At 39.1% G+C, this 18,058-nt stretch overlaps 1 protein-coding gene across 2 annotated transcripts in view; it reads right to left on the bottom strand.

Moving 5' to 3' along the window:
- Positions 1–18,058, bottom strand: part of NUBPL (NUBP iron-sulfur cluster assembly factor, mitochondrial) — a 150,416-nt gene that overhangs the window by 114,792 nt on the left and 17,566 nt on the right. For both annotated transcript variants that reach the window (XM_077819011.1, XM_077819012.1), the window contains exon 4: positions 9,167–9,257. In XM_077819011.1, the coding sequence (XP_077675137.1) occupies positions 9,167–9,257 (91 nt within the window). The remainder of the gene's footprint in view (positions 1–9,166; positions 9,258–18,058) is intronic.

Here is an 18,058-nt window from a genome sequence, read left to right as displayed (position 1 = left end):
TACACGTGTGATTTTTCAAGTTGACCATATTCCTTTAACAACCACAATGTTCCTATCAGAAAAATACAGTACACAGTACTTTACCTAAAATGTTATGCATCTAAAAATAATCAGAACTTTAGTTTCACACAATATACTACAATAGCTAGAAAAATCAGATGATATGAAAAATGTGCACTTGCATAAAAATGTTCAACTGTTGAGCAAGCACAGATTTATCTAAAAGAAATGCCAGCAATTTAAAAGGTTAACACTCAACTATTATCCTGCATTAAACAGTATCAGAGTAAAACAATTTTAAAAAACTGAACAAGCAGGTAAACATTTTGCAACCAATGTAAAAATCTATCTTCACTCAAGAATTAGAATAGCTATTTCAGATTAAGAAATTTGTAATTATGGTTGTTTGAAGAAAGCAACAAGGATATTCGTCTCACTTGCTCAGAGGCCAGCCCACCTCACCCTTCCTAGATCACTCTCCCCTTCCCAGAGCCTTATTTTGAGAGCTAAAAATATCAAACATTCGACTGAAGATTCTGTTATTTGTAATGGAGGTGAAATTAGGTCAGCTTGAAAGAACTCCAGCCTACTTATTCCTAAAGGTTGTATCTTGTAAAAATCAAAACTTCAGTTAAACAAAATTAAGTCAAGTCATTCCAAAAACAGCCTTCAATGTGAAACAGAAGTAATAATATCTATCTACCGAAGTCTGCAGATAACTTGTAACAACAAGAAAAGGAGTACTTGTGGCACCTTAGAGACTAACCAATTTATTTGAGCATGAGCTTTCGTGAGCTGATGAAGTGAGCTGTAGCTCACGAAAGCTCATGCTCAAATAAATTGGTTAGTCTCTAAGGTGCCACAAGTACTCCTTTTCTTTTTGCGAATACAGACTAACACAGCTGTTACTCAAACTTTTAACAACAATTTCAAGACAGGTTTCAGAGTAGCAGCCGTGTCAGTCTGTATTCACAAAAAGAAAAGGAGTACTTGTGGCACCTTAGAGGCTAACCAATTTATTTGAGCATAAGCTTTCATGAGCTAAAGCTCACTTCATCGGATGCATTCAGTGGAAAATACAGTGGGGAGATTTAAATACATAGAGAACATGAAACAATGGATGTTACCGTACACACTGTAACAAGAGTGATCAGGTAAGGTGAGATACTACCAGCAGGAGAGCGGGGGGGGGGGGAGGGGGGACACGACCTTTTGTAGTGATAATCAAGGTGGGCCATTTCCAGCAGTTGACAAGAGTGTCTGAGACAGTTGTGAACTTCCCCCATTTAAGGAAGTATTTATTCTGAAACCTAATGAAGACAATTAAATATCAAAATTGTTTAGTATGTCATTTCTGATTAAAATATGAAAAAAAGGATGATTCAATTAAACAGACTGGGACAATCTACTACGAGCAACCTCATATTTTTGGTTTTGTCATTAGACAGAGTTTGGGTTGGGAATGGAGATTGGGAAAGTATCACTATTTTTTATTTCCTAATGTGATTTCTGATTTACATCTTTTAAAGATATATTCTGATTCTTGTTCTATTATGTCCTGGCCAATAAATCTAAACACACTATTATCAAGCTACAGTCACACTAAATAGATTTTTGCGTTAAACCAAATCAGTAGTAATACGGTTAATAGCAGCAAAAATGAACTGTAGTCATTAAGTTTCAGAATTAACATATTACTGTGACAGCACACATCTCTTTAGAGCTTTCAGGTAAAATTCTCTCCTGGTGTCAACTGGTGCCGCTCCTACCTGGCCCATTATTTCAGCCCATCTGCAGACCTCGGTTTGTGTCAGTTCACGTCAATAAGGTTTTCAGTCTACCGTAAGTTAATTTTCTTGGCAGCTAGAGGGGTTAACAGTTTCTTTTTAAAGTGAAATCTTACATTAAGGAAATAAATGGAAATTCACAGAAAGAGCCTAAAACTGTACAGTGTGGAATTTTCACAGCACAAATTTGTAGTTACACTAATTGTGGCTGATGCCTGGTTTAGGTCTTTACCAAGTTTGGGGAGGTCGATGCTTTTGACATGCGCCAGATTCTCAGTAGTCTTCCTTTATTGGTGACCCTTGTGAAGAACTGAGCCAGCCAAAAGCAGGAGCATGCTTTTTTTTTTTTTTGCCTCAGTCTTCACAGACAAGGTCAGCTCCCAGACTGCTGCACTGGGCAGCGCAGTATGGGGAGGAGGTGACCAGCCCTCTGTGGTGAAAGAGCAGGATAAGGACTATTTAGAAAAGCTGGACGTGCACAACTCCATGCAGCCAGATCTAATGCATCAGAGGGTGCTGAGGGAGTTGGCTGATGTGATTGCAGAGCCATTGGCCATTACCTTCGAGAACTCATGGCGATCAGGGGAAGTGCCGGACAATTGGAAAAAGGCAAATATAGTGCCCATCTTTAAAAAAGGCAAGAAGGAGAATCCGCGGAACTACAGCCTCACCTCAGTCTCTGGAAAAATCATGGAGCAGGTCCTCAAGGAATCCATTTTGAAGCACTTGGAGGAGACGAAGGTGATCAGGAACAGTCAACATAGATTCACCAAGGGCAAGTCAGACCTGACCAACCTGATTGCCTTCTATGAGTAGATAATTGGTTCTGCGGATATGGGGAAAGTGGTGGACATGATATACCTTGACTTTAGCAAAGCTTTTGATATGGTCTCCCACAGTATTCTTGCCAGCAAGTTAAAGTAGTATGGAATGGATGAATGGACTATATGGTGGATAGAAATCTGGCTAGATCGTTGGGCTCAATAGGTAGTGATCAACGGCTCCATGTCTAGTTGGCAGCCGGTATCAAGTGGAATGCCCAAAGGGTTGGTCCTGGGGCTGGTTTTGTTCAACATCTTCATTAATGATCTGAATGATGGGATGGATTGCACTCTGAGCAAGTCTGCATGACGCTAAGTTGTGGGGAGAGGTAGATACACTGGAGGGTAGGAAGAGAGTCCAGAGTGACCTAGACAAATAGGAGGATACTTTTAGCGTGTCAATGGGCCAGGTTGGAGCTGCACCAGAGTCCTGCACTTGGGATGGAATAATCCCAGGCACTGCTACAGGCTGGGGACCGACTGGCTAAGCGGCAGTTCTGCAGAAAAGGATCTGAGGATTATAGAGGACAAGAAGTTGGATATGAGTCAACAGTGTGCCCTTTTTTCCAAGAAGGCTAATGGCATATTGGGCTGCATTAATAGGGGCACTGCCAGCAGATTGAGAGAAGTGATTATTGCCCTCTATTTGGCACTGGTGAGGCCGCATCTGCAGTATTACGTCCAGTTTTGGGTCCCCCAAGACAAGAAAGGATGTGGACAAATTGGAGATAGTCCAGTGGAGGGCAACGAAAATGATTAGGGGGCTGGGGCACATGACTTATGAGGAGAGGCTGAGGGAACTGAGCTTGTTTACTCTGCAGAACGGAAGAGTGAGGGGAGATTTGATAGCAGCCTTCAACTACCTGAAGGGGGGTTCCAAAGAGGATAGAGCTTGGCTGTTCTCAGTGGTGGCAGATGACAGAACAAGGAGCAATGGTCTCAAGTTGCAGTGGGGGAGGTCTAGGTTGGATATTAGGAAACACTATTTCACTAGGAGGGTGGTGAAGCACTGGAATGGGTTACCTAGGGAGGTGGTGGAATCTCCATCCTTAGAGGATTTTAAGGCCTGGCTTGACAAAGCCCTGGCTGGGATGATTTAGTTGGTGATTGGTCCTGCTCTGAGCAGGGGGTTGGACTAGATGACCTCCTGTGGTCTACTTCCAACCCATATCTTCTATGCATGTGGGCCACGGCTGAGGAGTAACTTGTTTACAGTCTATATAACAAGGGTGGCCAAACCATGGCTCACAAGCTGCATGTGGCTATTTTACAGTTGAAGTGGGGCTCATGGAGCTCCTCTCCTCTCCCCCCTCCCCTCCTCCATTCTCCACTTACCAGCCTGGGGGGAAAGAAGCTCAAGACTTCAACTCTGCGGGGGCTTCTGCCAGAGACAACTGATATCTGCTGAGTGGGGGGGGGGGCACAATTTAAAGGTTCACACCCAGCCCCACCCCCCCCCCAACAGCTTGAGTCACGCCCCCCCCCCCCTACCTTCAACAGCCTCTCCTTGCAGCTCCCAGGTGTTACTCCATGTGGAGAGGCAGTGGCAAACAGCTGGGACCTGCAGGGAGGGACCAAAGCTTTAGCTCCACAGAAAAAGGCAGCAGCAAAAGCAGTGGCTCTCCCTGCAGCTCTTAACTGTTTGCTGCTGCCTCTCCCCACAGCCACAGGTCCCAGATTGCTGGCTCCAGCAGCTGCCATGGAAGGGGCCCTGCTGCACCATGTAACCAATCAGGGCCAGCAAGCCCTGTCAAAGCCCCCCACCCCATGTATTGCCTCTGGCTTCTGCCCAGCGGGGAACGGGGGTCTTGGGGCTCCAGTCCCATTGGGTGCACCTGCCAGGGCTCAGGGCTTCAGCAGGAGCAGGGCTGAAGCCCCAAGCCCTGGCAGGTGCGCCCCAGTTCTCAAACTTTTCAAGATTGTCGTATGCGGCTCAGAAGGTCAGTAAGTTTGGACATCCCTGGTCTATAAGTATCTACGTGGGGAAACAAATATTTAATAATGGGCTCTTCGATCTAGCAGAAAAAGGTACAACACAATCCAATAGCTGGAAGTTTAAGCTAGTAAAATTCAGACCAGAAATAAGGTGCAAAATTTTAACCGTGAGAATAATTAATCATTGGAACAACTTCCCAAAGGTTGTGGTGGATTCTCCGTCACTGACACTTTTTCAATCAATTTTGGATGTGTTTTTAAAAAAATGCACTAGGAATTACTTTGGGGAAGTTCTACGGTCTGTGTTATATAGCAAGTCAGAGTAGATGTCACATAGATTCCAAGGCTTGAAGGGACCAATGAGTAACCCTTCACCTTTTTAGAAGTAGCTGCAGTCTTTTGCTACTCTTTAGAATGTATTGCTTTATATACAAATACATAGTTTTGGGCATCACTAAGTAGCAATAAAGTTCTGAAGTACTATAGAAGCAATTAATAGTTCTACTGGACTAAAAGATCTGTCAGTATCTTCATAATAAATTGTATACCCCCCTTTTGTTTTTCCTCTTTTTTTTTTAAAAAAAAGTGATTTATAAGTATTATGACTATCATGATCATGGCAAAAAATAAACCCAAAATGCCATTTTGGGAATTTCAGTCATTTTTGCTCTCTGCCAACTAGTGAAAGCGATGGATTTTTAAAAGTGAAATTTTGCAGTTCACTCGTCCAGAATGTTAATTGAGATTTTGGATGAATTAGTTTGAAGGATGTGAAGCGGCAAGTAAATAGTCATGTTATTTATGTTATAAACTAGCATCTGTGCATGTGCAACAGCTAGTTTTCATAACCATTCCACACAGATGGGAGATTATCCAATATCTAGAATTCAAGGGTGTATTTCAAATTAACATTTACACATCTATCTTTTCCTGGGATTCTGCATAATATCCTTATTAAACACTTGCAGACTTTTCCATTTACCAAGATTTTGCATAGTAATTTAAGAAAAAAAAAACATATCATCTTACATCTATGGAGCATCTCTTATCTCCAGGGACCCTAAAGCATTTTGAAAACTGGAAATATACAGTAACTGCTAGATAGCTTTATCCTACCAGGTGCTCAGAACCCTCAATCTTGCTGAAATGTGTGGTTGGGTGACAAAATTGAAATCAATGGGTAATCTGTACCTCACAGGATCAGTCCATATGGGTTCAATGTTGAAGGGTGCTGAGCCATGTGGCCCCAATTCAGCAGGCAAAAAACTAATCACAGGCTTCAAACCCAGTGGCTTCTATGGAATTTACATGCATAATTAAGTTCTTTACTGAATATGGATGAATTCAGCACATGGTTAAGTGCTTTGCTCAGCCAGGACCTAAGAGTGCACTGCACCACACAGCTAACTAAAAAGCAGCTAACACCAAAGAGAGAGGGTAAAATTTTGGAGCTACCAACCTTATTAAATCACGACAAAGTCATCTAAGGAAATATTTAAAAGAAAAAGACATTAAAATTGAGAGTTAAATCAAAAGCAGACAGCAATTCCCAACTTTCGCTACCACATCAGCCTTAAAACATCAAACTGATCCTGGGAGTTGTTGCCTATAAAGTAAATAGTGGACGCCTTTAATGTTCATTCTTCTTGTTTTTACTCAATTGAAGGTAGAAACAATGCTATTTTAGAATGGTTTCAAGTATTTCCATATAAAAACAAACTTTAAAGTTTTAGACTTAACCAAGAAAATTACCATGCTATTCATATACTCTAAGGCCAAAAGGAACCATTGTGAACATCTAATCCGACCTCCTCCGTGACACAGGCAATAGAACTTCCCCAAAATAAGTCCTAAAACATATCTTTTGGAAAAACATCCAATCTTGATTTTAAAATAGTCAGTGATGGAGTTGTCCCAATGGTTAATTACTCTCACTGTTATAAATGTATGCCTTATTTCCAGTCTGAATTTGTCTAGCTTCAACTTCCAGCCACTGGATCGTGTTACAACTTTCTCTGCTGGGATTGAAGAATCCATTATTAAATATTTGTTTCCCAGGTATGCACTTATAGACTGTAATCAAGTCACCCCTTAACCTTCTCTTTGTTAAGCTAAGTACATTGAGTTGTTCACTGTTACAGCAATGCACACAGAACTGGGAATGCATGGAGCAGCTGAAGTGGTGTGGGAAAAGGGGATGAGAGCTGGACGCAACACAAGGCCCCAACATCCCACGTGAGCAGAAGCAAACTCCACATTTACTCCTGCAGGCATTCTGCACCAAAAAAGTAAAAATTCTGTGCACAATATTTTAAAATTCTGCAAACTGTATTTGTCAAAACAACTCTACATAATTATGCCAGTTTCAATTATTTTGGTAATTTATTTCAAAGTATCTGTCAGCAAGTATGTCTGTAACAATACAGACACACACAGGAGTAGAGAGTTAAAGAAACCCCCTAGGACAACCCAGTTCCTGTTTCTCTGCCCCTTCCCCTCCCCAAGCCCAACCAGGGGGCCGGACGCCCATAATCCGTCCCCCTCAAGAATCCAGCCACAGGGTCCCCCGAACCCAGACAACGACACCCCTACCCCCCAAGCCCAGATACCCCCCTGTACACACCCCAGAGCCCAGCCGTGGCCCCACAAGCCCTCCGCTTCCCCTCCCAGAACCCAAGGATGCAGAGGGAGAAACAGCCTGACGCTATGTCTCGGGATTGTGTGGCGATTCCTGCACGCTGCTGTCTCCTTCCCTCAGGGTGTGTGGGGAACTGCAGCTGCCGGCAATCCTCTAGCTCCCTCCCCCCATCAGCATCTTCTATGTGTGAGCTAGGCTCTGTCAGGTCCAGCGAACCCTAATGACAGCCAGCAGCACTGCAGCCCATTTCTGTGGAGGAAAGGAAATTCCGCGCACACATTTCTGCAAAATTCTGCATTGCACAGTGGCGCACAACTCCCCCAGGAGTATGTCACATTACAGGAGATGGGGAGAAAGCCAGATCAAGCTCTCCCTGTAAATCTTCTGGAACCAGTACATGACCTTAGCATCCTAACCTCCCTGCTAGGGGCTCTGCAGGAGCCAGAATCCTCATGGACCCAACAATTGACACCAATAGCCCATTCCCCACTTCTAGGATAACAGCCTTTTCATGTTGACAGCCAACATAGTCAAGTCTTGTAGCTCATGCAATAGAAGCCAGTGCTGAGAATTCAGGGATTAAACTTTGCTTGTGCTGCTTGGGGTTATTACAGTTGTATAAAAACAGAATTGTAGGGTGGGCTCCTTTAAAAAAAAAAACTAGAAAATTACAAACAAACAAAAAAAATCCATAAAAGTTTATTATTTAGGTTTCAAACTCAAGCATAAAGTTAGGAAATGCCAAATTTACAATTGCCTGCACAGTCCTAAATTTGCCCCCCCACGTATATATTCATTATGATACAGCATTCAATTTTATGATCATATTCCATACACATGCTGGAAGCTCAAGGGTGCAAAGTAAGTTTGAACAGGAAAACTTAAATTTAGCATATTTCCTAACTTTTGAGTGCTTGACTTTGCATTCTAAAAAAAAGGACATTTAATAAGATATCATATTAACCACACAAAGATAATGCTATAGATAAAAAGCTAGAAGGTGTGACACTGCCTTTTACTTAGCAGTGAACTCCTGTCCAGAAACGTTGTGGCTGCCAATGATTCCTGGTAAAGTTGCAGCCCATGACAGTATTGTCCATTTGTCAGCTGAATGACAATACTTGATCATCACTGGGTAGAGAGTATTGTAGTGAGGAGGATGGTTTTATTTGTGGCCAAATATTTTTAATTTTTGTAAATGGGCTCATTTATTGTCATGACGGATACAACAAATCATTAAATACATTCTGTTTTCGTAATTTGGGTAGAAAGAGATTCTCTACTGTACCTGAGCTCTGCCTAGGCACTTTGCAGAGGAGAGACTTACAAGGAAATGATTGTGGCTCTTGGATTCTCAGGTGTCTGACCCTAGTCTACATTAGACACAGCATAGCCTTGGCCTCTCCAAGCCCTCTTCTCTCCCCATCCCTTTCTTCCCCTTCCATTCTCCCTCACCCTTCCTTCTCCCAACACATCCCTTCTCTCTTCTAATGCAAGAGGCAGCAAAAAACTTCCTCTCCCATTTTTACACTGATGGAGGTTTCCCCTACCCAGGGGAAACTCTCCAGCACAAATCTCCTGCCAAAAATCACTGTGGTGTACTGGACAATCTGGCCCCAAAGCATTAAGGGAAAGGACAGCCAAATACATTATATCAAACATCTTTAACCATCATAATCACCCTTCTCCTCTTCTCCAGATATATTTCAAAGTGTTAGTTTTGAAAACAAGTTCATTTGGAAAAACTGAAACAATGATCATAGAAAGCAAATACACCACGTCTTTATTCTTATATTAGAATTCAACCTCATACTTAAAATATGGCAGATTTTTAGGAAGTACTGAATGAGGCTTGACCAGCAACATAGAAAAAATATTAAAGCAAATAAGCCTTGTTAAAGTAACTCTCATAACTTGAAGAAATCTATTTTCTTCAGAAACTCCATGAGATATTTAACAAAAAAGTTATGTAAATTTACACTTACTTGGTGATAATTCTGGATTTCCTTTCAAATTCATCATCTTTGGAATCGAAGGGCCATATACATCTGCATCAAGCAAACCAACTGCTTTTGTCTGTAGGACCAAAAAAATTGTAAAGGTCAACACTCTTTTCTGCTTCAAGAAAAATTATCAGTTGAGCAAAGTTTCAAAGCTGGTTTCAGAAATAAATGTGTGATCTTTATTTCATCCTTAATTTAACACTGTTCTCTCCCTTTCTAAGTTACATTTGAAGTAAAAAGTATTATGCATGAAGTACAACAACATTGTCCCTCTAGGATTTGAGCCATTGGATTCAATTGCAAGAACTACTTTCTCAATAACCAGCATCCTCACTCACACAATGAAATATTCCTTATTCATGGTGTTTGATGTAGATTATTTATGGAAAACCACACCACAAACTTCCTCCTCTGTACACACACACATATACACAAAAGTGTCACAGTCTGGCAAAATATATTCTGCCTCATTATACTTAAATTTGACGTTTTCTATTTTAACTAACTGGTAGTGGACAAAAATAAAATGAAATAATAAAAGGTGAAAATGAATAAAACGAAATATATTTATGGACCAGAATCCTTGTCTTCAGATTTCCAAAACAGTTAAAAGAAAATTCAGACTGATGAAGCCAACTGAAGCTGTTATACTTGATCCATATTTATTACAAAAAGATGCCTAAAACGTTTTCATTTTTGAATTGCTGCCATTGACAAGAGAAATAAAAATATCAGATTATTCAAATGTGTAGAGAGGAAATTATTTAGACAAGGAACTTTACATACAAAATTTCTAACTTCTGTTTCCAGGCTTACAACAAAAGTCATTTCAAGAATGGTTACGTAAATTTTAATTTTAGCAAAAGATGCGTTATTAGCACCGACAGCCGAGATGCACTGCAGGTTACAGCATCTTACAAACTATCAAGTAAGGAACCAGTCTCATAAGTTCTTGAGCACCTTCAACTTCAATGAAAGTTGATGGCATTGAACACCTTACAGACTCAGGACCTCAGTAAGCAAACAAAATTTGGGCCTGTTTTAAAGCCTATGGGACCTTTTCAGGGGACTCCAGTTCACTTTGAATCAGGCCGTTAATGGCCATGCACCAAAAAACATACTTCGGTATTTATTTTGAATGAAGTCTTAATATTATGGGACCTCAACACCATAGCATTCTCCTGTCACATCTGTGATGAGAAGTAGGGTGTGACAGTTGAGCTCTTGAAAATAATCATCATATTTGTGGCTTCGAGTGTAGAGAGGCTTCTACTGAATATCTTAGAACTTAATACAAAAGTGTCTCTAACCTTGAACAACATATCCAAATGTGAAATGATATCCATAACGTCATTCAGGTTAATATGTATTTTATAATATCACAAAATAGCTTTCGTTAATCAAGTTTTCCAAGTCAGATATGTTAAAAAAAATTATGAAAGAAATTTACTTTAATCAAAACTATAAATATTCAGTTCACTACTTGTTAAATGATTCTGAATTATAAAGTACATATGCTAAATTTTTCAAGTTTTGAATAGGCAGGATTTAATTCATAAAAATGTGTGCAACTGAGTGGTAAGCTTGTCGGTTTATTTAACACTATTTTATTACTAGGTTATCAGTCAAGAGCATTAGAGATTTATATAGTTATAACAGAATACAGAAAGAGAGCAATAATACTTAATTTAAAGGGTTTCATCTTTGCAGCATATAAACATAGTGCACTAAAAAGTAATTGTGATGAGAAGTGAAAACTTATTGCTATAAATCATGGTTGTGATCTTTAAATAAAAAGTAACTCAATCAACTGTCACCATAAACTCAAACTAGAATGTGGCTACGTAACATTCTGTTCTTGAATATGTTTTTTTTTTATCTGCACACTGGCAAACGGGACAGTAAACGTAATCACAGAGATGAAAGTTTCAGACCTCATTTAGTGGGGTGGGTTTTTTTTGTTTTTTTCTTTTTACTTTTTTCTTTATAATTTATAACATCCTGTGAAAGCTATTAAAAAAAATACTGTCATTACTCTGACACATTATACTGTTTCATGCCTAATGTATGAAAGCTGCAATTTAAAAGATCAGAAAGCCCCATTTTTATTTCAGATTTCAAAGGCACCAACAACAGTTTTTGTGCTGCTTTGTTCTTTGACAAAATGCATATTTTAAAAGATTATAAAGATTCCTGACTCAGTCCTTTTATCCATGTCAGCAGCTAATCGAACCCATCAAAACATCATTTTAGGGATGTGCCATTCTAATTACTTCTGAAATCAAAGTAAATATTTCCAGCAGAACCTACCTACTGTTTTAAAACTGACTGACATTATTTTTCCCTTCACTGCTTTTTTGTGGGTTTTTTGCAACAAATCCCATGAACATCCAGAGAGGTAATGGAATGAGTTCTGGGAACTCCTTGCTACAATTTTGACAACAGACTGAGCGAAGTGAAGGTTTAAGATAATTTCACTGCCACTGACTGAGTTCATGCTCCCTCGGTATACTGCCAAACCATCCCCACCAGAGATGATTTCTTCCTGGGATTAAAAATACTCATGAGCAGCAAATATTGTGCCTATAGAGTGCAACAGATTACACTAAGACCTAGATGTATAAAATAAATAAGTATTCTGGGGGCAATACCTTCGTACATCATGGTCTTCATACCCCAATCATCCAAACACTTTCATATTACAGAACTAATCGTTATACAAAATATACAGTGCTAGCTTAATACATTTCCTCCAAAAATTAGTTTGCCAAGCAATTTTGCTGCTTTCCAGGGTTACGGTTAAAATGAAGTGTTTTTGTAATAACAGAAGAAAAAAAAAAAACAACAATAGATTCTCTAGTTGCTTAACCTCTCTTTTCTGCAAGCACAAAAACCTCTGGTATGTGAGGTTTGTCACACGCTCATAGAAAAAGGTCTCTTGGGAACCCTCTGCTAAAACATTGGCAGAACATCACTGTAGACATCGTCGTGTAGGTTATTCTTCGCCAAGCCATTCAATCCCATATGCCGAGAGGGCTCAGATCTCCCCAAGGCAGCAGCTTGCACAGAAAAGGTTGGCCTCAGTAAGTGAGCTTTTATTTTTTCCTCCAACCTTTCATTTTAGTCAGCCAAGTACCCCTTGTGTATTAATATCAATCCTTTATTCTATTTTAATTACACTGGCAGAACCTTACTGCTGCTACCAAGGAATCTTCTAAGATTGGCGCAGGCTGAAGCATCTCTTCCAACATTTTCACAATGCTCTAAATCCCCACAGGGCCGAGAGAAGACAACTTAACGGTACACCAGGATACGATCCTTATATCACATTGCTGTATTAGAGCTATTCATCCAGTCTATTTCAGATACAGATCAGAATGTAATGCAGGTATATGAAATCTGTATTTAAAAATAAGAGATAATTTAAGGAACTCGAATAAACTCCTTTACTACTTTTACCTACACGTCTCTTGGAATGGTATAAATATTTAAATGTCCTAATATAATTAAAACTAAAGCTGTCAAGCCATTAAAAACATTAATCGAGATTAATCGCACTATAATAGAATACCATTTATTTAAATATTTTTGGATGTTTTCTACATTTTCAAATATATTATTTCAATTATAACAGAATATAAAGTGTACAGTGCTCACTTTGATTTATTTTTATTACAAATATTTGCACTGTAAAAAAAATAGTACTTTTCAATTCACCTAATACAAGTACTGTAGTGCAATCTCTTTATCATGAAAGTTGAATTTACAAATGTAGAATTATGTACAAAAAAAACTGCATTCAAAAATAAAACAATGTAAAACTGTAGAGCCTACAACACCACTCAGTTCTATTTCTTGTTCAGCCAGTCACTCGAACAAGTTTGTTTACGTTTGCAGGAGATAATGCTACCGGCTTCTTATTTACATCACCTGAAAGTGAGAACAGGTATTCTCATAGCACTGTTGTAGCCAGCATCACAAAATATTTACATGCCAGATGCGCTAAAGATTCTTATGTCCCGTTATGCTTCAACCACCGTTCCAGAGGACATGCGTCCATGCTGATGACAGGTTCTGCTCAATAACAATCCAAGCAGTTTAGACCGATGCATGTTCATTTTCATCATCTCAGTCAGATGTCACCAGCAGAAGGCTGATTTTCTTTTTTGCTGGTTCAGGTTCTGTAGTTCAGAGCGTTGCTCTTTTAAGACTTCAGAAAGCATGCTCCAGACCTCATTCCTCTCCGATTTTGGAAGGCACTTCAGATTCTTAAACCTTGGGAAGAGTGCTGTAACTATCTTTAGAAATCTCACATTGGTACCTTCTTTGTGTTTTGTCAAATCTGCAGCGAAAGTGTTTTCAGAATGAACAACCTGTGCTGAATCATCATCCGAGACTACTATAACATGAAATATATGGCAGAATGCAGGTAAAATAAAGCCGGAGACATACAATTCTCCCCCAATGAGTTCAGTCACAAATTTAATTAATGCATTATTTTTTTAATGAACATCATCAGCATGAAAGCATGTCCTCTGGAATGGTGGCAGAAGCATGAAGGGACATATGACTGTTTAGCATATCTGGCATGTAAATACCTTGCAATGCCGCAAAAGTCCCATGCGAACACCTGTTCTCACTTTCAGGTGACATTGTAAATAAGAAGCAGGCAGCATTATCTCCTGCAAATGTAAACAAACTTGTTTGTATTAGTGATTGGCTGAACTAGAAGTAGGACTGAGTGGACTTGTAGGCTCTAAAGTTTTGCATTATTTTGTTTTTGAGTGCAGTTATGTAACAAACAAATTTAATTTGTAAGGTGCACTTTCACGATAAAGAGCCTGCACTACAGTACTTGTATGAGGAACTGAAAAATAGTTTCTTTTGTTTATCTTTCTAAAGTGCAAATATTTGTAATAAAAAATAATATAAAGTGAGCATTGCACATTTTGTATTCTGTGTTTTAATTGAAATCAATATATTGGAAAATGTACAAAAACATCCAAAATATTTAATATACTTCAATTGGCATTCTACTGTTTAATGACACGATTAAAACTGCGATTAATCACTATTACTTTTTTTGAGTTAATTACGTGAGTTATATACAATTAATCAATAGCCCTAATAAAAACACATATCGATTAGAAAACTAACTCAGTCTCTCACTTATGGGTCAGCAGGAACTGCAATAGGAGCTGACCCACATGAGACCTGTAATTTCCTTACCCTTCTCAACACTGCCAAAACCTCTCGATAAACTATAAATAATATCTCCCAATCAATGTACACAGTTTCTTCTAAATTTACAGAAGGATACTAGTATTATTAAACACCAATAGCAATTAAAAAGCTCCTTACTCTATAAGCAAAAAAAAAAAAAAAAACACCACACCATCAATGTATAAAGAGCAAGGCCTTGTGGTTTGCAGTGCTGCAGACGCTGAGAGAAAGGATGGTAGAAATGAGGCATAAACTTTTCTTCACATAATAAACATTCAACCTCTCAGCTCATGTTATTTGCTAAACCTTCCAACAGCTGATTTTGATAATATCAAGAACAAACAGTTTCTCTTGAATTTCACATGAGACTCTTCCTTCACCCATATTCTGAAGTGCTTCTCATGTAAGGACTACCAAAAACAGACACTTATAGATTAGAAACATTTACAAAGTATTTTGTACATTATTAATTGATATGCAAAACCCAAATACTTCAGGATTTCTTGTCTTATTGGGAGTGCGACCTCAAGATATCATGAGCTGACTGAACCGCTTTACACTGCAGTTCTAATTTTACACGCTCAAAAATAAAAAAAAAAAAACTCATATCTTCCCATACCTAATTCATTTTTAATGGATGTGAGGAAATTTGACATATGCTTTCAGTAGAAGAGGAAATAGAATTTAATCTCCATTCTGTTATAAAAAAAATGTGGGTACAAGGTCCCATACCCTAGAAAGTACAGTAAGTTCGTGGCCTGGCTCTTAGAGGAGGACTCTCAAGCATGGAAAATCAATAATGGCATCCTGAGACAAGTACACATCAAATTATTTTAATGAATGTTTAACCAGCAACATGGACAGGACCTCAGCAACAGACTGCAGGATAAGAGCCATAGTAGGATTCACACACACACACACACACACACGCTAGTTATTTCAGATACCTGTATTTATTTAAATACAAAACATCTCTGAGGAACCTAGTAGAAAGTTACTGGATTCTGAGAGAGACAAGTGATAACACATTCATTTCCACTGTAAGACACTGATGTCACAAGACTATTTGCCTATCTCTGACATATTCAATGCATTTTGGGATAGTTTTCAAATAAATTTACCAGTGTCCTTATTTCTCTAATTATTTGCCCATTTTATAGAACTGAGCAAACAATATGAATATTAGCAAATATATACAAAAGTAATGACATTTTTTCGAATAAAGTATTCTTTTGTAAATATATCATTCACCCAGCTCTACCCAGGACTAACTTCACTGCAAGGATTAAAAAAAAAAAAAAAAAAAAAAAAAAAAAAAAAAAAAAAACACACAACCCAAGAGGTGGATTATGAACCTCAAACACCTATTTTTCTTTAACCAAAGAATACACAAGCTTTGAAACAAAGCAAAACTCACAAGAATTAGCTCTAATCACACTAAATTTATGCATAATATATAAGTTTCGTATTTAAAAATTCTTCCCTTTTCATTTTTCCATTCTACATTGTTTACAATACTGTCTTAATAGCTTGAATACACTTTTCCTCCAACTGTGTTTGCTGTCCTTCTCCATTTAGCTAATCATTCACTTTTCCGCATTTATCCTGCATTATGAGGCAATGTGTTTATGTTTATCATTTCATTGTGTGATAATGAAGATAATAAAACAGTTGTTGTTGAAGATGTATATGTTAACTGGAGCTCCTTATGCTGGTTGGCTGCTTCTTTAACAACACAACAAAATATTGAAAGTGCTTATATTAAAAATGCTTTTATATTTCTTTGCAACCAAATGGTTTGCTATAGAAACCCAAGTCTATTCCCTAAAAATGACAAATTTAAAGACAAACAAATTTTGATCCCAATCTACTTGACAAACTCCCTTTACAAGGAGTAGGTTAGAATATGTAAAACCAAATACTTACCCATTACATAACCAAACTACTCTAAGGAGAAGCCATTTGTTTAAACTTACACACTAATTTGTTCCATACTGTTTTACCCCTGGCTCCTCTGCCCCTCACACCATAATAAATGGTTTCACTCTTTACTTCGGAATGTAAATCTTCTTGGGAAGAAAAGGGGATTCTAAAGGCGGCTGACTAGAGAGTTTGCCTCATAGTGACAGGATAAACATACAGTCTCCCAACTGGATTTATGCCATCCTTACTCACGCACAGCTGGTGTTTGCTCACTAAAATACTCTGTTCATAAACAAGCAATCTCAATCCTATTATTGCTGGCATCTATTAATTCAAGTTGTTTCAACTATAATAAATTGTCTCTGGCCATGCAGCTTTCATAAACAGTCATTCCACTCTGAATACGAATCATCTGGCATAAAAACCAAAAATTCTTTAGAGTGCTCCTGAGGGAGCGGAACTAACTGCTGCTACATCAAAGGAACTAGAAGCATCGTCTGTCAAAACTAAGCAATCAATTAAAAATAGGACAAGAGTAAAACTTAAGTTACCTCCCTAAAAGTATAGATTTATACATCTCAGTACAGCCGCAAGAGCTTGCACAACTCTTAGCACTAAATTAACTAATCCATATATAACAGGTAACCCATGGGTGCTACAAGTCTGAGGAGCCAGCACTAAGTCAAAGCTACATTCCTAGCCTTTCTGGCCTTGCATAACAAAAACAAAAAAAAAAAAAAACAACTTTACTTTGGACATGATGTTTTCATTAGATATCTAAATGAAATCCTCTGTTTAAAATTAAATTATTTTCTGTTTAATTAGTCAGAGTTGGTGTATATGGGGTGAGTTCAAACTGCCTAGTGAAAGCCATCGCACTGCACCTGAGAGAGGACGCCGTGAACTGCGCCATCCCCAGCACTGACAGCCCGTTGCACCCCGACGTGGTAGTCACCGACGAGGCCCAGAAAAAGATCATCCTCGTCGACATCACGGTCCCTTTCGAGAACAGGCCCCCGGCCTTCTGAGAAGCCCGAGCTCGGAAGCTGGAAAAATACGCCCCCTGGCCAACACCCTGAGAGCAAAGGGCTACGAGGTGCAGATGGATGCCCTGACTGTCGGAGTCCTGGGCGCTTGGGACCCCTGCAACGAGCGTGTGCTGCAGACCTGTGGGATCGGTCGACGCTACGCACGGCTCATGCGGCGCCTCATGGTCTCGGACACCATCCGATAGTCCAGGGACATCTACATCGAACACATCACCAGCCACCAATATTACCAGGAGGTGGGAGCTGGTACGACATCGTGCATCCACCATGGGAAAGGGACTGAGAGGCTTTTTCCATTGGACTGTATGAACTGGAACCATAAACTCACTGAATATTAAATCCCACCAAATGAGGGTAGATCCATCCCCATCATCGTATCCGCTCATTATACTCCACACCTGAACATCACCATTATATGGACAACATACCCCCATATCTCAATGTCTGTACTTTGACCGGTCGAACTTTTACCCCCAATCGGGGAGATTGCAGATTATGTTTTCCTTATGCCACCAGCTCCTAACCGAATTTCGCACCTCTGATAATCTATACCGTATTCCCTGATAACCAGAAACTTCTATGCTTGAACTCTGTACTGTTTTCTTTTTATTTCAATGTTATCTTAATAAAATTATTAAATCTCTGCATAGCAGACAGCCACACCCGCAGGGATGGTTTG

The sequence above is a fragment of the Eretmochelys imbricata genome, chromosome 6, assembly GCF_965152235.1.
Source record: "Eretmochelys imbricata isolate rEreImb1 chromosome 6, rEreImb1.hap1, whole genome shotgun sequence".
Classification (NCBI taxonomy): domain Eukaryota; kingdom Metazoa; phylum Chordata; order Testudines; family Cheloniidae; genus Eretmochelys; species Eretmochelys imbricata.
The sequence above is the reverse complement of the archived record's forward strand: the minus strand, read 5'-3'. Positions and strand labels throughout refer to the sequence as shown.